Source organism: Gracilinanus agilis, chromosome 1 (assembly GCF_016433145.1).
Source record: "Gracilinanus agilis isolate LMUSP501 chromosome 1, AgileGrace, whole genome shotgun sequence".
Classification (NCBI taxonomy): Eukaryota; Metazoa; Chordata; class Mammalia; order Didelphimorphia; family Didelphidae; genus Gracilinanus; species Gracilinanus agilis.
In genome coordinates, this window is record NC_058130.1 from 526,429,329 (window position 1) to 526,452,770 (window position 23,442).

The following is a 23,442-nucleotide window of genomic DNA, read 5'->3' on the forward strand; positions in this document are numbered from 1 at the left end:
CCCAGGCTATTTTCCCCCTTTGACTCCTTATATGTTTTAACCACTTACACTTGGTATCCAGTGATGTGCAGTAAAAGACTCAAACTAATTTTGGTATTAAATTAAAAAAAAAAAACATAGTAAGGTAAATGTGAGGCTTAAAAAAAAGATGCCAAAACCACATTTTAATGCCTTTTGAATTATCATTTGCTTGTTATGTGCATCAGTGAACCAATTGGCTCTATTGTCACAAATGGAATGAATGGATATTAACACTGGATTATCTTTTGGTGCATAGCTTTCTATATTTTCTATTGACCATCAGTTTATAGTGGGAATGATGCATGGACCCTGAAAAGTGGTGATTACCTTATCAAATTTGAAAACCTAGTTTACATATTTTTAAGTTAACATTTTTAAAAAAACTTCCTGCTTGTTACAGTGCTAATTATTTCACAGAAGAATGATGTCTATGTCAGGTTTCTCAGTAGCATAGTCCAAGTGGGTGTCTTCTTCAATTCTGTTTAGTGACATTTAGTAATTAATCATACATACTATGGCTCACTCTCATTTTAGGAAGTTTCTACTTTAAAGAGTAAGAAAGTTGTTTGAAAAGTGGAGATTTATAAATTTGTTGTGATAAGAGTATTGATATCTACCAAGCCTATAGGTGGCAGTCTTGAGATTGTGAGCCTTCTACTCTTGGGGTAAAGGGCAGGAATATTACCTCTGACAGAATTTATGATATATTATTATGAACATAAACTTTGAATATTTAAAGTGAGATACATAAAAAGAAGTAGATGGCCAAAATGTATTTCCAGGTGTGTCATTTTCTGTGGAATGGAGGAAACTTTGGAGAAAATGTATTGAGAAATGTAAGAGTTCCTATTCAAAAAGATTTATCATTCATTTACATTAAAGATTGTTTTGCATGATTAAACAATGAAGATACTGTCATGGTACAAAATTCAATTTTTACTATTTCTTTTGGGGCTAAATTTAAAAATATAGAGGTTAAAATTGAGTTACTTTTGATGGTACCAGAACTATGAAAAATAAAACTATGAAAAATTTTTAGTTTTTGAGAAAATTACCATAGGTATCTGCAAACTATGACTTTTTGCTTTGAAAAATGCAGAACTATAAACAGAAACTCATGCTGATGTGACTGATTACCTCCCTTTACCTCCATCGCAAATTATCAACCATTAGGTGATACACAATCAAATTGGATAGATATTTCTTGAAATGATGCATGGTATGCAGTGCATGCTTTCATTGTGCTTCTTGCCATTATGATATAATGTGCCTTATTTGGAAATATAATGACCAGTTCTGTTAAATCATGTTCAATCAACTTATATAATAACACCTATATTTGTGAATCATTTCAGATTTCAGAGAGCTATGCCTTCCTACCGAGAGAAGCGGTGACACGATTTCTAATGAGCTGCTCAGAGTGCCAGAAAAGAATGCATTTAAACCCAGATGGAGCAGATCATAAAGGTAGCTTTAGTGTCAAATGCTGAGATGTAAAGTAATTTTATTCATCATACCAATTTATATCTCCTATTTTAAGTTAGGGTTCATAAAAACGTGGTAGACTGGAACAATTCAACAAGTCAGATCATCTCATTTTTTCCAAAGATAGTAAGTCTTAGATATCTACTTAAAGTTTAGCTCAGCTGTACTTGCTTGTCCTCAGTAGAATATTCTGTGAGGATATATATCTTTTTTAACAGAGATGTTTATATAGAAACTTAAGACTAGAATAATTTTCATTTGCCTGTGATACTTTATGTGTGGTCTTCTATGAAGATGGAGGGATCATCTATGTAACCTTTTTGGGTTCCTTCCTTTTCACTGAATCCATATTTCTTAAGGTAATAAGCAGGATGTAAGAAATAAGTAGATATTCATTCAAAAACGTTCAATTATTTGGCTTTTCCTTTAATCTGTGGTAATCTAAATGTTTGTAATGTATAAATTGGGGCAGCCAGGTAGTTAGAGTGACTATAGTCCTTGGAGTCAGGAAGACCCAGAGTTCAAATTCAGCCTCAGAAACAGCCTTAATATTCTGTTTGCCTATGGATCCGTGATTCACTAGAGAAGAAACTGGTAAACCATTTCACTATTTTTGCCAAGAAAATCCTAGGACAGAGGTCCATGGGGTCATGAAGAGTCAGACAAGACTGAAGAATATATCTATTACTCCATGAGATTACATTAGTTATTTTGAGAGATGCATTTATCCCAATGTATCCTCTGATGTAGAGCAAGTTTCCAACTTGAGCTAGAACTTTGATTTCATTGATACAGTACAAAACTCATCAACTTCCTCCACTAACACAGATCAACACCTCCCTTACAACTTAGTCTAAGAGTTGCCTGGGACCCTGAGAAATTAAATATTTTCCCATGGTTTCATAGGCAGTATGTCTCAGGGGTGGGATTTGAACCCAAGGCTTCCTAACTCTGAAGCATATTTTTGGTCTTCTTTGACATGCTCTCTCTCAAAACAACATGTAAAGATAACTTAAACATGTGATGCCTCTCCATCTCACACCAAAGAAGTACATAGGGATTGTCCTCCTGCATGCAAGTAAAGAGAAAAGGTGAATTCTTTTATGTCACTAAAATAAAATTTGTCTCATTGTCAAGGCAACATGATGTAGTAGAATAGGTTATTGTTTAGTCATTTTTTAAAGTCATGTCTAACTCTTCCTGACCCCTTTTTTGGGGGTTTTCTTGGCAAAACTACTAGAATAGTTTGCCATTTCCTTCTCCAGATCATTTTATAGATGAAGAAACTGTGAAAAACAGGATTAAAAGGCTTACCTGGAGTCACACAGCTAGGAAGTGTCTGAAGTCAGATTTGAACTCACATCTTCCTGACTCTAGGCCCAGGGCACTATCCACTGCACCAACTATTTGCCCAGTAGGAAAGGTGCAGGGCTCAAAATTAAAAAAAAGTGTATGATTCCTGGCTTACCAATTATGTGACCATCCAAAAGTAGTCAATTTCTCTGATGCTGTTTCCTCATCTATAAAATATAGATAATAATTCTTATACCTCACCTGTTTGTTGTGAGGAATGTGCTTTGTAAATATTAACCTGTTCTATAGATGAGCACAATAATGAGAAAGCCAGGATATGAAGTACTATCCTGGTTACCTGAGAGAGTTAATGAGTCACTCAGTGTTTACCTATAGCAACTTCCATTTGGGAGAATCTGATTTGAAAAACAAACAACATTTGAGCAAATGAACATATGGTGTCTTGGAACCCTACTCCAATAGGACAAATGGAAACTTTTGAGAATTATTGAGCCAATCCGATAGGAAGCTCTGCAATTAATCTGTGTGCCTGAAAACTATTTTCCTTACAGATAATGGGAAACCTCCTACTTTGGTGACCAGCATGATTGATTACAACATGCCAATTACAATGGCCTACATGAAGCACATGAAACTACAGCTCCTGAGCTCCCAGCAAGATGAGGTAAGGACATTAAAATAGCTTAATTCCCTGTGTCATCCTTTTAAAATTATTACAAAATAAGTGAGGGTAATTGGAACTGTTTGTAGCAGCTAGAGTACTTTAAAAATTACAGTTATCTTTCATTATAAAGTAGTCTTCCCGGGGTCACACAAAGGGGAAAAATGCTCAGCTAAAAATATGGAAGTGGACCGGCAGCCCCACAGAGAAGGCTATGATAACATTCACTGAGAGTCCACAAAAGGTTCACTGAAAGTCCACAAAAGGTTCACCAAGAGAAATGATGAGGCCAGTGCAGCTTTACTTGTCTCCAGGACTGCTTCCATAAGGAATTTAAGTTCTTTCTCTATTCTCACTTCCACTGGGATCATTTGTGATTTCAGAATAGATACATGCATGTGTTTATGTGTGTATATAATATACATACATGTGTATGTTATATAGAAGTAGAAATATACATATCTTATATCTAAATAGACATCTATATGATTCAAAGCTCTGTATTTTCTACTCCACATGTTCTCTAATCCTGTGGGTTTTAAAAGTACTGTGGACCAGGGTAATGCATCCCCCCAGCCATGTTTCAGGGATCCCTCCTTGCTACTTCCTGGCGTGGGATTGGTCTTGAATTGGACCAATCCCATGCTAGGGTGGGCCACGCTAGGAGGAAACCTTGAATCTGAGGAGATTCAGAGTTGGGGTTGGAGGGGGCGGAGTTAGTTAATTTCAGCCTACTTGGTTCTTTTCTCTTTAATAAAGTTTTAAAAAAAGATCAAAGAGGTATAGTTTTTTTTTCTTTTAGCATCATCATTTTATTCCTTTATCTTTCTTCCTCTGTAAAATATCTTTATGTGGTTCCGTAAAATGCAAAGGGCAGGGGCAGTTAAGTAGACAGTAGATAATGACCAAGCCAAGAGACAGGAGGTCCTGGGTTCAGATGTGGTCCCAGACACTTCCTAGCTGTATGACTCTGGGCAAGTTGTTTAACCCCAATTGCCTAGCCTTTGCTGCCCTTAGTACTGACACTAAGAATCGATTCTTACAGAAGGTAAGTGTTAAAAAAAAAGGCAAAGGGCTGTATAATTTCTACCCGGCCCCTCTGCTTAGCCCAGATGTCTTCTTCAATAATTTTAGTAAGAATGGCCATGACACAGGAGTTTCCTTTACATTGCAGAAGTATTTGCAGCTATCCTACCTTCAAAGCCTTGGTTCAGGTATCTATTCTCTTTTAAATGCATAAATGAAATTTGTCCTTACTTTCAGCAACTTTTCCTTTAAATACAATTTAAATATAATTGCAAGAATCATCCAAGAGTACTAAAATGCCTCCTGAATATGCCCAAGAGATAGCATGGTATCCTGGATAGAAGCCTAGATCTTGGAATCATGGAATCCTAGTTTCAAGTCCTGGGTAGGAGACCCAGAATGAATCATTTCCCCCTCTCAATGATGATGACCTCCCTAAATCTCCATGACTGAAAACTACAGAAAATATGCAATTCACTACATTGTTAGATGGAGATTATCCACTGGGAGAACCTAACAAGCATATGCTTGCATACAAGAATATACATGTTTACAATTACCCAAAATAGTGCTTCCAAGACTATCAATTTATGGATTTCTAATCATGAGCCTGAAAATGTTTGAAAACATATAAAATTGATAAATATATATATATATATATATATATATATATATATATCAAGTACTCACTGTGCTAGGTGTTAAAGAGATGACTAAGTTTTTAGATAAGTCATTAAGGTTTCTTCCCTCAAGGAGTACACAGTTTTATGTGGAATAATAAATGAAGAAAGATAATTATAATACATATTTGCATTTGAGAAGCATAAAACATGACTCTTAGTTTCCCTATTTATAAAATTAGTATGCTTCTTCCCCATTATATATTTGGGAGGGCCACGTAAGATAGGGTTTATGAAAGGGATTTGTAACTATAAACAAGAAACATAAATGTAAGCTATTATTGACATCTCTGGCATTCATTGCTTATAATTAGCACTTAATCTACTTAATTATAACCTTTTTTTGACATGTGGACTCCTACTATTAATTGCAGAGAAATTCTTTGAAATCAAAACTCTTAACCACTTCTCCTATTCCAAGAAAAATCCATGAGAAATCAAATCTTATATTATTAATCAGAGACTAAGGAGAAAAGTTAATCCTTATAATTTACTATAGGCCTCAATAAACAAGTAGCACAATTTTTTTGTCATTTATGCTTAGTACTAGTATAGGCAGAAACTTAAAATATCCTAAAATAACTAGAGAATAAGTTTTTAAAGTAACTTATTTAAATAAAAGTTACTATAGATTGAACATACATTTATTGAATACCTACCATGCATAAAGTGCTATATTAGACACTGCTTGCCATCTGAACTCATCTTTCAACCCAAATCACTCTCTCCAAAGTTAATAGTGACTCTTCATTGAAAAACCTGTTGACTTTTCTCAGTTATCATCCTGGAACATACTGTAGCCTTTGATGCTGTTAATCACCCTCTTATCCATGAGACTCTCTATTCTCTAGGTTTTCATGACCCTGCTCTCTTCTAGTTCCCCTACCTTTGTTGGATCTTTATGTATATCATGTTTACTAACAGTAAAAGTCCCCAGACTCTGTCCTGTCCCTCTTTTCTTTCCCTCTTTTTGTACTATTTTTATTTTTGGTGATCTCATTAGTTCTCATGGTTTCATTTATTCTTTATATACAGATGACTATAATATCTACTTGTTTAACTATAGACTCTCCTCTAACCTACATCTTTACATTTCCAGCTGCCTTTTAGCCAGTTGCACTGGATGTCCCCTAGAAATCTTAAAGCCAACAAAGGCGTAAAAGACAACCATAAAACATACAACCAAAATGGAAATCATTTTCTTTTCCCCCAAAATCCTCCCTCTTCTAAATTTTTTTCATTACCATAAAAGTACCATCATCTTCCCAGTCAGCCACTCTTGGAACTTAAGATGTCATCTTTGACTTCTTACTTGTTCTCACCCTTCAACTCCAATTAGTGGTTAAGTCTTGTCATTTCACTAGCTGTCCCCCATATTTGAGATCCTCTCCCTTTTCTTCTCTTCCATGCCTTACAGTATGGTTCAATATACTTGATCCTCCTTACACACAAATGGTGATTAAGGCTTGATGTCAAACTGGAGAAAGGTTCCTATTTGGCCACAACTCTTGTGTTCAGTAGTTTCATTAATATCATAGAATAAGTCTAGTATCCTATGCTTATCAAATTTATAGGTGACATGAAATTGATGGGAATAGCTAATAATAGCTAACAGTTATTAATAGCTCAATAAAAAATCTACATCCAAAAAACCCCAAAGGGATATCATCTAATAAAATGAAGCTTAATAACAATAAATATAAAGACTTTGAGTTTGAAAACAACAACAAAAACAGAATTTCACTAGTAAATGATAGAAATGGCATGATGAGGTAACTGTGTGATAAAATCTTCTATCTCTCCACTCATCAAATAACACGGTTTTATTAAGAACTTATTATTTTATGGATTGGGAACAATGCTAGGCACTGGAAAAATGAAAGAAAAAAGAAAGAAATGAAATATTGCTGGCCATCAAGGAACATACACTCTAACAATGGATTAAACATATAATATATAATAATATATAGAATATTTCCAAAATAAATGGAAGATAGATAGTTTGGGAAGGACTGGCATGAATAGATGGGAAGACCAGAAATGCAAACTTAATGTGAGTCAGCAATGTCACCTGACTTGGAAGACAGTTCAATCTTAGAAGTGCATTAACAAGGCAACTAAGTGACTTGGTAGATTAATAGCCAGGCCCAGAGATGAGAGGTCCTGGGTTCAGATTTGGGCTCAGACACTTCCTAGCTGTGTGACAAGCCACTTAACCTCTATTGTCTAGCCCTCACTGTTCTTCTGTCTTAGAACCAATACACAATATTGGTCCTGAGACAGAAGGTAAATATTTTTTTTAAAAAGCACATTAAGAAAGTCTTTTATTCTGAATTAATGAAAGTATAGTCTTGTTGTATTCTGCCCTGGTCAGACTATATCTCATGTATTCTATTTGGGATACAGATAGAGAAGGTGCTGAAAACTATGTGATTACATAGGAGAGTAACTGAAGGATGTTTGCTTTGGAAAAGAGAAGAGTTAAGGGAAACATGATGGCTACCATCTAGTATTTGAAAGGCTATCCCATGTGAAATAGAGATTAGGCCTACTTTGCTTGGTCCCAAAGGACAAATAAGGAAATAGCGGAGTAGAAGTTTCTGAAAAGCATGTTTTAACTTGATATTGAGAAACATTTTTTAATGATTAAAGATGTCTGAAAGTGGAATCAGCCATCTTTCAGTCATTTAATTTTAGTGTCATAGATTTAGAGCTTGATGGGACTTTGGATTGTCCTGTCTAATTCCATAATTTTATAGATAAGGAAACCTAAGCAAACAGAGGTTAACTTGTCCAAAGTCTTACAGTAGTAAGAACAAGAGCCACAGTGTGAACACAGGTCCTCTGTTTCTAGAATAACATCAAACAGAAAGATAAAGGGGAAAAAGCATTTATGAAGCATCTACTACTTGCCAGGCACTGTGCTAAGTTCTTTATAGATATTATCTGTTTAGTTTGACCTCTTTCCCTCAATTTTGAGATTCTGTCATTTTCTGATACTAGTTTCAGCCATGATCTTTGACATCCAGGAATTTAATATATATTCAGGATGATAAAAATTATGGGATTTTGGTTCAGAAAGAAGATCAAGAAAACATCTTTATGGCTACCAACCTATACATATGCCTACTTTCTCATCTCTGTAAAATCTTTTTAAAAAAGAACTCTTACCTTCTGTCTTAGAATCTATACTAAGTGTCAGTTCCAAGGCAGAAGAGCTAGTAAGTAAGTAAGAGCTAGGCAATGGAAGTTAAGTGACTTGCTCAGGGTCACATAGCTAGGAAGTGTCTGAGGCCAGATTTGAATCCAGACCTGGCTCTCTAACCTCAGAACCACCTAGCTGTCCCTCTACAAAATCATTCTAGGAATAATCTGCCCATACATCAAGGGCATCTTTGGTGAAGGTGTGAAAAAAGAAGAGGTGGGATTTTGTTCAAAGGATTCATTATCAGTTTAAAAAATTTGGCATAGTCAAAAAAATCTGCTCTAATTATGTACATATGTGAGAATTCTAGAATATTCTTTGAGAGACATAGTAAGATATTTGCTTATAATGTGAAGTTACGTGAAAAACACAAAGATGTAAAATCACTAAAGTTATTCACTTTGATCATGTAAGATATACAACAGAATGTACAACATGATTCCCTGTAGATGGTGAGATCTTCTAGTGCTAATAATTGCCTAATAATATATGTATTTATATATGCATATATGTGTATATGATATATAATATATACTATATTGCATATATATGCACTTATATACACACGTGTGTGTGTGTGTGTGTGTATAATAGTGCTGGTGGTAGGCTCCAGAACATTTCAGAGCCTCTTAAATGAGGACTGTAAACATTTAGAATTTGATCTACTATCCATGTAAGAAAAACCAATTGGGTAAAGAATGACTATTCTCTAGGCTTTGATATATAATTGGATGAAAAACACATAGAGCTATCCCTTCACTATGTACATTGTATTTCAGACAGCCACTGCAGACGGACAATATACTTTGTTCACAATTAAACAGAAAGAAGAAATCATGTTTGATTGGTTTTGTAATCCTTAAGCCTCTCCCTGAAATGCAGAGCTATTTCTCTTTATTTTTCTCACTTCTCCTCTCCTCTCTTCTGATCCCTTCCCTTCTCCTCCTCTCCTCCTTTCCACCCTATTAGTCCTCTCTCCCCCTCTTCCCTGGACTTATTATTTCACTAATATATGGAAGTCCCAGTGAAAATCTCCTAGAAATGCAAATTTATAACCACTCTATAACTCCCAGGCTTAGATAATAGCCACAGACACTAAGTAGTTAAATAACTAACCCAGGGTCAACGTCTATCTTTTTAACATCCTTAATGTTCCAGTGGAGAGTAAGCTGCCACATATTGCCTGGGAAGAATTGAGCAAAAGAATTAGGGCCAAGTATATAAGAGCTTCATGCCTGAATAAGGAAGCAGGATGGTCACAGAGTGAGGACGAAGGATAAATTATAGATAGACAGCTTATGAGATCCACAAATTCAAGATATCTAGAAGAAAGACGAAAGCATTCTGAATGTGCCCAATGTGGAGGAGACTTTACAGGGAAAAATGGTCAAGAGTCTTATAGATTAGAAAGGCACAGGTAGGGTTTAATCTGTATCACAGGACAAAGCCACCAGAGTATCAAAGAAAAGGAAGACAAATAATTCATATCAGTAAATATATACTAAGTATCAATCAGATGGCACAGAAAGAAATTGCTGTAGGAATATGGAGGGAAGAGAAGAGAAGTCATTTCTGGTTAAGATATGTCTCTATATGTGTCCGTCTATGTGTGTGCCTGTGTTTGTGTGGGTGTGTAGTGTGTGTGCACGTGTGCTTTGAACTTCCCCATAAGTTTATTGAGGGCAGAGAGTGCTTCCTTTTGTCTCTATCCTTCCTTCTTTGGACAGGACCTAGCACATGGCAAGTGTTTAGTGGAACTCCATAGATTAATAAATATAGCAGCAAGGTGGTTTAGTGGCTAGATTGCTGGGCATGCAATCAAGGAGATGCAATTTCGAATCTTGCCTCAGACTCATTAGCTTTGTGACTCGGTCAAATCACTTAATCTCTCTGTGCCTCAATTTCCTCAAATGTGATGTGGTGGTAATAATCATCCTGCCCACACAGGATTGTCACAAAGATCATATGAGATAGCATAGGCAAAGCATTTTGCAAACCTTAAAGCTCTCTTATAAGTGAAGTCATTCTTTGACACTGTAGAAATGCTGTCTATAAGGGTTCAGAATAGAGAGAAGTCAACATGAACTGGAAAAGGTGGGGAAAACTGTGCTTGACGAATTGGTCCATGAGTTGAGTCATGAAAGATGGCTTATGTTATTAGAGAGGAAGGGTTATTACGTTCAAAGTCAGGAGAACAAGCCAAATACAGGTATGGAAATAGAAATGAGCAATGCAAGTCTGTGTCCTTTGGCAGGAAAGAGAGTCAAACGCTGGGATGACTAAAGAGGAGGAATTGTTTGGGGAAAGATGGGGTATAAAGTTGATTAATTGAAGCAGAACCAGTTCATGGATGATTTTTGAATTCCAGCTATGTAAGCAATGTCTCACCTGTTCACTAAGCCAATGTTTAACTTTCTGAATTGAAGTGTTGGCCCCAGATAATTCATACAATTGCAAATTGTTCTTTTCTTTCTTAGGAGTTAGTCCTAGTATTTTAAAGCCTGCCTGTTGCACTAAAGAAATAAACATATCCAGTTCAGAATATTTCCAAGTGCTGAGAAAAGTTTAAGATCCTTCAACCATATCAAAGATTTCAAGCTAGCAGGGATTTTGGAGACTTCATATGATAGCATCAAAGATATGATAGTCTCATCTATCTCTATCTGCAAGCGACCTCAGATGTCACATAGTTCATCTGCCTCATTTTATAGATGAATAAACTGAGGTCCAAGGATGTGAAGTGACTTGCTCTAGAGCACCCAAATGGTATGAAAGGCAGGATTTAAACCTGTGTTATTAGACTTTAAACCCTTTTTAATGCTACTTTTTAATGTTACATTTAGTTCATCCCCTTCATTCACTTATTAATTCATTTAGAAAATATTTATTATATGATTATTATCCTTTAGGCACTATTCTAAGAACTGGTGATTCAGAGATAACCACAGAACATTGCTTGCCCCAAAGGAGCTTAGATACTATTCATTTTTATAAATGACAAAACAAGGCTTATTCAGTGGTTTTTACCTAACTTTTTGCAGGTAGTAAATGACAGTTGGGATCTGAATTTAGATCATCTAATTCCAAATCCATTGCTCTTTTTATCATAGTATGCTTCCTTGGGGTTTAAAGTTATGCGGTAAAGAAAATTTTCATAGTTCAAAAAGAGCGAATTGAAAAACAAAACCGTTATCAATAAAGACAATTTCAGGAACTAGACCTGTGATTCCACTGGGATGGTAAATCCAAGTTGAAGAAACACAGTCTTTTATTGCAGGTTTGTATTTTCCTTCAACTTACACTCACAGAGAGTTTCCTAAGATGCTCAGAGACTAGTAACATGCATAAGATTAGACTGCTAATATCTGTCAGAGTTGGGAACTAGCCTTAGTCTTCTAGGTTCCAAGCCTGGTTCTCTAACTACTTCACTTCTTTTTGCCTCACATAATTACTTATAAAAGGCTCAAAATTTTAAATTCTGTGTTTTTTATAACATTCATTTTAATTCAAGTTAACTCATTAAAGGATTCTTAGTAGAATTAAAACATTATTTTATATATGCATACACATAACTTTGTTTATTACACATGTATGTATATATGTTTTACATAAATGTGTACATTTATGTAAAACATATATATTTGTATGTATATGTACATATATATTTATATATATGCCCCGAGTAAAAACTTTTCTCTCTTCTTGAGTGAGCTCCATTTTAAGAATGTCCTTGTAAATTTGTTTGACAGATAGTTCCTATGAAATGACTACTCATATGTGAAAAATAGGGTTTACATAATTTTTATTATTTTTTCTTGAGTACTTTAATTACATTTCACCAAACAGTTCCTTATAAATTATGAAATAAGTGGCAAGATAAACATTGAGTAAGATTCATCAAAGAGAGCTAGAAAAAATTTCTCATGATTAAAATGGGCAAAAAATTTTGATTCATTAAATAATTTCAAATAATGGATTTTAATTATTTCTTAAAGTGAATGGAAACTGTCAAATTATTTGTAGCAATCTCATCTAGTGATGTGTTTGTTTCTCTGCCAAAAAATTAGGAGATCAACATAGTGCCAGTGGAGCTACCACCACATGCTGGGTCCTTCTGGCTACTCAAAGTCAACAGCATGTTAAAAGCAAAAATAAATCCATTCTTGTCACTACATAGTTAGACTGCTGATTTTTTAATTGCAAAAAATATGGTTGGATTTCTAAGTGATGAAATTCCTTCATTGTATTGGAATTTTATCTTAAAGAAAACCAAAATCCAAAGCTTCGACCTGGTTGAAGAATGATAATGGGATTCATTGCATTCAGAAGACTGAAATAATTTGCTGTGTAAAATAAATAATTGAATCATCATTGAATAGTAATTTTCTTGAAATTGATGCAAAATGTATGTAGGTCTTTGCCTAGAATGAGAATGGAACTGAAGACATTAGCCTCTTCCTTTAGTTGTATAAAAAGACAAATAGGATTCAGTGAGTATGTTAAAAGTCAACAAAATTACATTGAGAGAAAAATCCAATTAGACAAATAAGTTGAGTTTCTGTGCCTCTCTTCTCTAGTCATTTGTCAATTTTGCAGTGTAGCTGCTGTATGATATGGATTCCATGTACTTGTCCCCTTATGAAGATTAAATTAAAATATATGGTTAAATGTTAACCATATGATTAGGCATGTACGTATGTGTCTTTGGGTGTCTAGAAACATCTTTACTGAATGCTCATATGAAGAATTAGCCAATTTGGGGATTGGGTGGGTGGATCAGTTATCTTATCTATATAGAGCATGATTGGTGAGATAATCTATCAAAGCAGATTAGCAATCTGTTTTGCAATCTGTACAGAACTGGACTGTACTGTAGTGGGGTGATATTCAAAATTTAAATTGCTTGGTTAGGGTCACATAGACAAAAATATTAGAAAATATAACTTGTGTAAACATACACATGTCAATATTTAATTACAAGCTTCTTGTTATTCAGCCATTTCTGGTCACATTTGACTCTTCATGACTCATTAGGGGTTTCCTTGGCAAAGACACTGGCATAGTTTGCCATTTCCTCTTCCAGTTCATGTTACAGTTGAAGAACTGAGGCAAACAAAGATAAATGACTTGCTCAGGGTCACACAAGTAGTAAGTGTCTGAGACCAGATTTGAATTCAGGAAAATGAACTTTCTTGACTCTTTCTCTTGTGCCATCCAGCTGCCCAATAATTACAAGCTACTTTTTTTTTTTGTTAGAGCTGGAAAACATTTGACCCATTGCATTTTTTGTACTGGTAAATGCTATTATGTAGATGATATTACACTTAGAGGATTACCTCAGAGATGTTTTGGGTTTGGTTCCAGAGCATTATAATAATACAAATATTGTAAGAAAGTGAGTCACACAAATTTTTTAGCTTACCAGTGGATCTAAAAGTTATATTTATCATATGTTTGTAGTCTGTTAAGTGTGCAAGAGTATTATGTCTAGAAAAATGTACATAATTTAATTTAAAATATTTTGTTGCTAAAAATGCTAACCATCATCTGAACCTTCAAGTTGTAATCTTCTCGATGCTGGAGGGTCTCACCTCAGTGTTGTTGGCTACTGACTGATCAAGGTGGTGGCTCTTGAAGATTGGACTGGCTGTGGCAATTTATCAAAGTAAGACAACAATGAAGTCTGCCTCATTGATTGACTCTTCCTTTCACTTGAACCTTTAGAGGCCATTTTTAATGGGTTATTAATTGACCTGATTTCAATATTGCTGTGTCTCAAAGAAAAGGGAGTGAGTACTAAGGAAAGGGAGAGAGAGCTGGGGAATTGTTGGTAGGTAGAACAGTCAGAATACTCACAATATTTATGTATTAAGTTGGCCCCCAAACAGTTACAATGATAATAACATCAAAGATCACTGATCGCAAGTCACCATATTATATATAATAGTAATGAAAAAGTTTGAAATATTGCCAGAATTACCAAAATGTGACTCTGATAGGCTTGCTTTACATAGGATGGCCACAAACCTTCAGTTTGTAAAACAATGCAATATTTGTGAAGCTCAATAAAGCAATGTGTAATAAAGTGATTCCTACAGCCAGTAAATATCAAAGTGGGGATATACACTGGGGTCTCTTGGTCTAAGGTCCAAAAGGGAAATGATGTGCTCAGAAGGTAACATATTCCCTCTCATTAAAAGTCCTTATGGGTGGCAGCTGGGTGGCTCAGTGGATTGAGAGCCAGGCCCAGAGAGATGTCCTTGGTTCAAATCTGGATTCACATACTTCCTAGCTGTGTAACCCTGGACAAGTCACTTGACCCCCATTCCCTACCTACCAAGCCCTTACCACTCTTCTGCCTTGGAACCAATACCTGGTTTTGATTCTAAGACAGAAGGTAAGGGTTGTTTTTTTTAATTCTTCACGAACTGCTAGTACAGAAGTCCATTACATTCTATTTTACCGCAGTGTATTGGCCTCTGTGTACAATGTCCTTCTGGCTCTGCTCCTTTCACACTGCATCAATTCCTGGAGGTCTTTCCAGTTCACATGGAATTCCTCCAGTTTATTATTCCTTTGAGCACAATAGTATTCCATCACCAGCATATACCACAATTTGTTCAGCCATTCCCCAATTGAAGGATATACCCTCCTTTTCCAGTTTTTTTGCCACCACAAAAAGCGCACCTATAAATATTTTCGTACAAGTCTGTTTATCTATGATCTCTTTGGGGGTACAAACCCAACAATGGTATGGCTGGATCAAAGGGCAGGCATTCTTTTGAATTCCTTTGAGCATAGTTCCAAATTGCCAGCCAGAATGGTTGGATCAGTTCACAACTCCACCAGCAATGCATTAATGTCCCAGTTTTGCCACATCCCCTCCAGCATTCATTACTCTCCCCTTCTTTCATTTTAGCCAATCTGCTAGGTGTGAGGTGATACCTCAGAGTTGTTTTGATTTGCATTTCTCTAATTATTAGAGATTTAGAACACTTTCTCATGTGCTTATTGATACTTTTGATTTCTTTATCTGAAAATTGCCTATTCATGTCTCTTGCCCATTTATCAATTGGGGAATGGCTTTATTTTTTATACAATTGGTTTAACTCCTTGTATATTAGATGACCATTCTCATGAATGCTGGACAAGGTATTTCTGTTTGAGGTCTCTTACAAATTTGAGATTCTGTGAAGAGATCACTGTTACATTGTGCTATTTGTCCCATTTGTGGTTATCAGTTTTAATTTTATAAGTTAAAAACTTCCCAAAAATAGGTTTCCATATTTGTATGTGGTATACTTTCTCATGAGCATTTTCAAATAGATGAAAAGAAACCTTGGGATTTTATGTCAGGGCATTCAAGTGCTGTCGTGGTTCTGCCACAAACTAGTTGTATGACCACAGGCAAACTGCTTAACAGTCTCATGTCTCAATTTCCTCATTTGTTAAATGAAGGAGATGGATTAGATGTTCACTACAGTCATTTTTAGCCCTGGAGTTCTAGATTTAAAAAGGTGAAAGGAACCATTAGAGATAATTTAGTTGCAGAATCTCATAGAATCCCAGAATCTCTGAATCAGCATCTCTGAAACCACCTTGTCCCATTCACACCTGAAGAAGAATCCCCTCTACTATAACCACAATGAGTAACCATCCAGTTGCTGCCTGTAGATATTTAGTAGTAGGAAGTCACTGAATCCTGAAGCAGTGGATAATTTTTGTTATTTTTAACACACTTTTTTTCAAGTGAGAAAATGAAACCTAAGGAGAAGAAATGACTTGTACAAGGTACACAGCCAGAAAACTAGAGGAGGAGCTTCCTAGTCCCATCAGAATACCTGATTTCTAATCTATTCATTTGAAAGACTTCTTTAAAATGTAGTATGTTTGTCTCATTATATCTTTAACAGGTAAGGAAAAAGTGAAAAGGCAGCAAGCCACTTACTCAAATTTAAAGAATAGTTCCATGATTCTATTTGTCTGAATCAATATGAAGGCCAGAATGGAGATAAGGATATAGAAGATAACTTTCTACTGTTACACTGACAAAATCTTTGGATTTTTAAAAAAGTATTATAGAAAATATCATTTCTGCTAGACTCCTTTGATTAAGCTATATTTGCCACTTTAATAAAAGATAATTTTCAATTAGTAAATAGTTGGAAAATACATTGCATTGACTTAAGATTTTTATTAATGCACTTTACAATGCATACCAATGGTATAACTGACATTTTAGAAAATGAATGAGATTATTGTTACTGATGAATAGTCATCATAAATGATAATAGTGGGAAATATTTAAAATAAAGTTGCCACTTTTATGCTGCTTGAGATAATGAATGAGTGAGAATTTTTCTTTTTATTTTACAAAAAAAACTTTAGAAAGTATTATCAGTTTAGCAATTTTACCTAGTGGTTCCATTTCTAACTAAAAACAGCTTTTTAGCACCACCATAAGCAATGCCCATAGGATACACTGTTGTCTCCATTTTCATTCTTTACTGCTTGGAATTTGTACACAGTTTCAGGAAATACTGACTGACTTTTAGGAGTCCTCTTTTTAAGGTTTCATGAGAATCCTATCATACATGTCATATGTAGATACAATAGAAATACCAATTGAGTGGTGGCAGCTGGGTGGCTCTGTGGATTGAGAGCCAGGACTAGAGATGAGAGAGCCTGGGTTCTAATTTGGTCTTAGATATTTCCCAACTGTGTGATCCTGGGCAAGTCACTTGACCCCGATTGCCTAGCCCTTACCACTCTTCTGCCTTAGAACCAATACACAGGATTGATACTAAGACAGAAGGTAAGAGTTTAAAAAAATGAAATTCAGGTTAGTTTATCTCAAGGTTAATTTCAATTTTCTGTCTTGGGGTTTTTTGTCTGCTTGTTTATAGTGAGACATTGTAGTGTACAGAAATGATCATGGAAGATGGAGTTAAGACATATGGATTTGTATGCTGGTTCCAATACTTAGTAAGCATGTAAGCATGGACAAAGTGGTTAACCTCTTAGATCTTCAGTTTTCTCATCTATAAAATGAAGGAGCTATACTACATAGCCTCTAAAGTATCTTCTATCTTTAAATCCATGATTCTACAATCTTGTTATTTAACCTCTCTGAAGCTCAATGTCTTGTTCTCTAAAATGGGCATTATGATACTGAGAAACCTACCTTAAAGCATTATATTAATATATTTGAGTTTTTTTAAAGAATTAGTTTTGTGAAAAGAGTTTTGTTACCAAGACCTCTCATATAGCACATTGTTTATTTAACAGATAAGCCAAAGCTTTGATCATTAGTTCAATTTCATTTTTTTTCTGTAGAAAAAAGAATCACTAGTATTTAGTGTATGTGTCAAACTAGATGTATTTGTAGGACTTTTAGTTGTCTACATGTTACATTTTGAGTTGATATTTACTTATAGATCAGGTAACTTTCTAGAATTTTTCATTTATTGTCTTTACCAACACTTCCAACTAACAATTATTGATGAAGTCATCTTCCACGTGTTTTAATGACTGTCTTTCAATGTTAAAATAGATTAAAAGGGATAAAAAGACTCTCTAGGATGGATGCTTGATGCATTATAGAGTACAGATAGATTTAGAGTTATAGACTATCCATAGATAAAATTTATCACAAGTACTACTTTATTTAACTGAATCATGTCAAGTGTCAAATGTCTGAGGTTTAATGTATTAAACTGATGGTCTGTATTGTAACAACCTCTCGGAATCCTAGAATTTATTCTAGACACTCTTCACTAGAGTTACAGTTATCATCCTAGCTAGCCTATCTACTTCTGTTGTCTCAGTGCATGGAAAATCTGTTTGTTTTTGTTGCCCTTTTCTTTTCTTCTTTGAAAGAGCAAGAAGTTTTTTTTGTTTGGGTCCCAGTGAAACTTCTATTGCCTTCTGGTTGAAATAGCTGTCTTTTAAGTTAATTTCCTCAGCAATTTAACTGACTTTTTGTTCCTAAATCTGCTTTTACGATTCCATTTTTCATATCTACTTATCTATATGTAGACATGTAGGTAGGTAGGTAGATAGATAGATAGGCAGACAGACAGAAAGATAGATACAGATGAATAGATAAAGAAAGAGAGGGAGAGAGAGTTCTCTAACTTCTTTCCAACCATGTATATCTTTTTGTCCTGTACTATGTGCATTACTACTCATATTCTGAATTCTCAAATCCTGAATGTTCTGTCTTTTGTGTTCTCTTCCTTGATCTGTTTATTTTATTAAACTGTCCATCACCTTGAATCTTAAATTCACCAAACTGGATTCTCTCTGCTTGCTTTATCTAAAAATATTCTTTACCTTTTCACAACATGTCTTTCATCTTCACCTCTTTTTTTCTCATAGGTAAAATCTCAGATCCCCAGCTCTACCTCATCACATTTTACAAATCCATGTCTACAATTTCAATACTCAAATTTGTGGATTCATGTGACAGACTTCTAAGTTAAAGGAAACTCTTAGTGGCTCCTAATTCTGCAAAAGAACTGTGACTTCATTGCTATAATTTTCCATGGATATCTGCTATAGCTTCTCCATTCCTTAGGGGCTGGCATCAATATTTTTGGTAGAGAAAATAAAATACCAGTTAGTAGTAGCTGGTTTTCTGGTGATGAACCTTTCCAAATTTAGTTTAGCTTGTCTGGCCTACCTGGCTTAAAAAAAAATCTTCCATACCTACACTGTTAGCATAACCTCTAAAACTGGGTCATCCTCACACCAACCATGATTGGGTATCAGAGTAGAACTTTGTAGAATAACATTCTCTTCCACTAACTTTGATTAAGCTTCTACTATGACTTCATTAATAATTTAAAAGAAAAACCTCAGGATAGCCCTTCATTTACATTTTAATACATAACTGGGAGAGTTCTGTAATTTACAGTGTCAAGAAGAGTGGATTTTGCTACAGAATATAGTTTCCCTTCTGACATAAATATAGAACCTGCTAACCCAAGCCTTTAAGATTTAGTCCTAGACCCATTCTATATCTCCTCTTCCACTCCAGTTTATACCCTGTCTAATGGCTAAGGGTAGCTCATTACATTTCTCCTTTCTCTGAGCTCTTACCTAAGTCATCCATAATGCATGAAAAAGCCTCCTCTCTTTTGTCAACCAAAACATAAACCTTTCTCCTTAAACTTTATCTTAAGCTTTACTTCCTTTGGGATGTGTTTTCTTATAAATAATATTGACTTTTTTGTACACTGATGTTTTCCTGAAGCCTTTTTTCCCTCTTAAACCATGATTGTAGTTACAAAAATTTTTGTTTCCATTTTGACCATACCTGTGATTTCAATGTTAGAGAGTTCCTGGGGAAGAACTTCCTCTACCAATAAAGATGAACACTTTTCCTGAAGTTTATAGTGTTGCCTGGGATATTGAGAGATTAAATGACTTGCCTAACGTCACATAACTGGTATATATATATATATATATATATATATATATATATCAGAGTTAGGACCTAAATCCATATTTTCCTGACACAAGCCCATTCTCTATCTCCTATGCCAAGTTGCTTTCCTTATAAAAAACATTTACATGTAATTATAGTGATTGAGAATTCATTGGTCTTGAAAAATTCTTTTTTACCATTCATGCTAGATATGAAGCACCTGTTTATAAAATAGAAGTTCCATTAAGCTTTCTCTTTTTTTCATTTTTTGCTAATCCCCAGATCTTATCTCCCAACATTCTTTTCTCCTATCCCTGTGAAATGGAGCAATGTTGGAGGAAGTCACAAAATATTGCTGATTAATTAGGTCCACTACAAAGATATGCTGTCCTATCTCATTGAAANTTGCCTAGCGTCACATAACTGGTATATATATATATACATATATATATATATATATATCAGAGTTAGGACCTAAATCCATATTTTCCTGACTCAAGCCCATTCTCTATCTCCTATGCCAAGTTGCTTTCCTTATAAAAAACATTTACATGTAATTATAGTGATTGAGAATTCATTGGTCTTGAAAAATTCTTTTTTACCATTCATGCTAGATATGAAGCACCTGTTTATAAAATAGAAGTTCCATTAAGCTTTCTCTTTTTTTCATTTTTTGCTAATCCCCAGATCTTATCTCCCAACATTCTTTTCTCCTATCCCTGTGAAATGGAGCAATGTTGGAGGAAGTCACAAAATATTGCTGATTAATTAGGTCCACTACAAAGATATGCTGTCCTATCTCATTGAAAATCACAAAGGACACATAGTAATCCTATGCTTCCCTAATTGGTCCTCTGTAATATTAAGGAAGCGATAATTCTCGATCTCTCTCCTTGAACTCACAATTCTTTTCTTCCCAACAAATAGCATTTGGCTCCTATTTTTTAAATACTGATTATTGAAATTGTATTGAAATTATCAGCTTTGCCTCATGGCTCTTGTCTATCTAGAGTTTAAAAAACCCATCTTTATCTTAACCTTTCCTCTTATCATTTATCTTTTTCTAAAATGATTATTTGATTTAATTCTTTAGAAAGGCAAACTCCTTTTGCTCTTGACTCCATTTCTTTTTATCTTTGTCAGCTTTCTTTTTCTATTCTCATTTGGTTTCAGAGAAATTTCTCTCCTTTTTTGCTTCTTTTTGCTTCTATTCCTCCTCCGCCTCCTTCTTTTCCTCTTTCTTTGCCCCCTACTCATCTTTAAGCATGACATTCCTTGAGGCTCTCTCATCACTTCTTCTCTCTGTAATTCTCTTCATTGGCAATTTCATCAAATTTTATGACATTATAGTTTTTAGAATTGGAAGAAATCTTAAAGATCATTCCTTATTTGACAGATGAGGAAACTATAAAATCAAGTAATGAGTACCTTTACATAGAACTTCAAGAGTTTTAAAATACTTTCCAAATAGTATCTCATTTTATTTTCACAATAACTGTGGGAGGTAGGAGCTATCATTAAGTGCCTTTTTTACAGAGAGCTAGTAAGTGTCCAAGGCTGGATCTGAACTTACGTTTGTCTGATTCCAATAGTCTATATACTTCTCCAAGTCACTTCACAGACGTCACAGAAGTAGTAAGTAGCAGAGTTAGCATTCAAATTCATGTTCTCTGACTCTAAATCTAGTGCTTTTCCAAATACCAAGTGGGAATCTTTATGCAAACTCCTACATCCATAAATCCACTCTGTCTCTCTTCTGAATGTTAAATCTATATTTTCAAAGGATAGTTCTGTCTGGATAAAAATTAGTTAAATTGTTGCATTGCTGAGTGACTATTTAAAACCTAATATATCCTAAAGTGTTCTTCTTTGTAATGTTTTTATTTCTCTTGTTAGAGAAATAATCACTCAGAATCAAAATCTCAGACTCATATTTGGCTCTTCTATATACTTTATTCCCATATCAAGTCAGTTCCTGTGCCCTATTCATTTTATTATTTTTAAATCCTTAGCTCCCATCTTAGAATCAATACTATGTTTTGGTTCCAAGGCAGAATAATGATAAGGGCTAGGCAATAGAGGTTAAGTGACTTGCCCAGAGTCACATAGTCAGAAAGCATCTGAGACCACATTTGAATCCAGGACTTTTCATCTCTAGCCTTTGTTCGCTGTCCACCGAGCCACCTACCTGCTCCTAAAAATGACACTTTAGATTAGCATTTAAGACCCTTTACAACTTCACAATATTCTTTTTTTATCATAATCTATGTACCCACACAATAGTTAAATAATTTGTGTAAACTCTCCCTCATTTGTGTCCAGTTGTCTTCCATACACTTCCAATCGTTGTCTGGATTGCATTTTTTTTCATATTTCCACTTAGTGGAAACCCCATGGTGCATCTCTCTCTCTAAGAAGCCTTCCCAATTAGCTAATCTAAAAATCATCACATCTTCTTATTTGTCCTCACATGCTACCTTGGATAAATACTGATAGATTAGTTGACTGATCATTTGGTTGATTGCATCACACTTTTGCTCTTGTCAGATCTCTTCTTCTTCTTTCTTTTATATTGTAGGATGCTTGAATTTTTTTCAGTCTTTTTCTACCAAGCATATAGAATAATACTTTGTGTTTAGTAAGTATTTATTGAATTAAATTAAAACTCAAAATGTTTATTAACTGATTAAAATATAAGTGATCCTATCTATAGAGTGGGGATATTATTTGAAGGTACTGATCTATGTGAGGTTTGTTTCATGCCATAATATTTTCATTTTGTAGGATGAAAGTTCTATAGAAAGTGATGAGTTTGATATGAGTGATTCTACGCGCATGTCAGCTGTGAACTCTGACCTTAGTTCTAACCTTGAAGAAAGAATGCAGAGCCCCCAGACTGTTCCTGGTCAGCAAGATGGTAAGAATGTTCATTTCTAATAAAAATACAATGAATATGAATCTAGGTCACATTCTTTATTCCCCAGTGTCACTTGTTTATGTGTTTCTGTGGAATCTAATTCCTAGGCAACGTTTTCTATTCAATTAATAATTTTTGGGGTTAAAATATTTCTAGTTTGAACCATATATTTAATTTGTTTGTTGCATAGTAATTATTTACGAAATCAATTGCAACTTTGCAGATTTTTGTTCCCATAAAGCTGTCCCGCCTGCGTTCCTTGGCCATAATTTATATTCTTGCTAACTAAATGAAGTCTGGTTGTGTTTGTTTCTGTCCCCCCAGGAACACAATGCAATTCATGATGATTTCTAGAATTGTCTTTATTTTAGGAAAACAAAATCATTGTGATGGGTTAAGACTTTAATCAAGAAAAATTGGATTGCTTTTGCTTTCAAATCATAGTTTACAATGAAGAATTCAAAGTGTAATAGCTATCTAATGTACTTAGTGTTTTGTGTAAAAATGAATATTTTGCTGGAATTCTTATTTTTGTCATGCCATTTTCCATTTTAATGGGAAAATGAAGTTATTTTCTATTCTTGATGTCTATTAGATGTAAAGGCCCTTAAAAGACTGACTACATGAGGAATATCCCTCTGCTTCTCTTGCTGAGGGGGACACTGAGTTCATGCAGCTGTAATGTCAACAAAATTTGTGTCA

At 34.7% G+C, this 23,442-nt stretch overlaps 1 protein-coding gene across 6 annotated transcripts in view; it reads left to right on the forward strand.

Moving 5' to 3' along the window:
- NOL4 (nucleolar protein 4) overlaps positions 1–23,442 on the forward strand; it is a 436,338-nt gene that overhangs the window by 119,341 nt on the left and 293,555 nt on the right. For 4 of the 6 annotated variants that reach the window (XM_044658027.1, XM_044658026.1, XM_044658029.1 and 1 more), the window contains 3 exons: positions 1,377–1,488; positions 3,372–3,484; positions 22,608–22,740. In XM_044658027.1, coding sequence (XP_044513962.1) covers positions 1,377–1,488; positions 3,372–3,484; positions 22,608–22,740 — 358 coding nt within the window. Of the gene's footprint in view, positions 1–1,371; positions 1,489–3,371; positions 3,485–22,607; positions 22,741–23,442 lie in introns of all 6 variants that reach the window. The other 2 variants (XM_044658025.1, XM_044658028.1) reach the window with 1 other exon arrangement.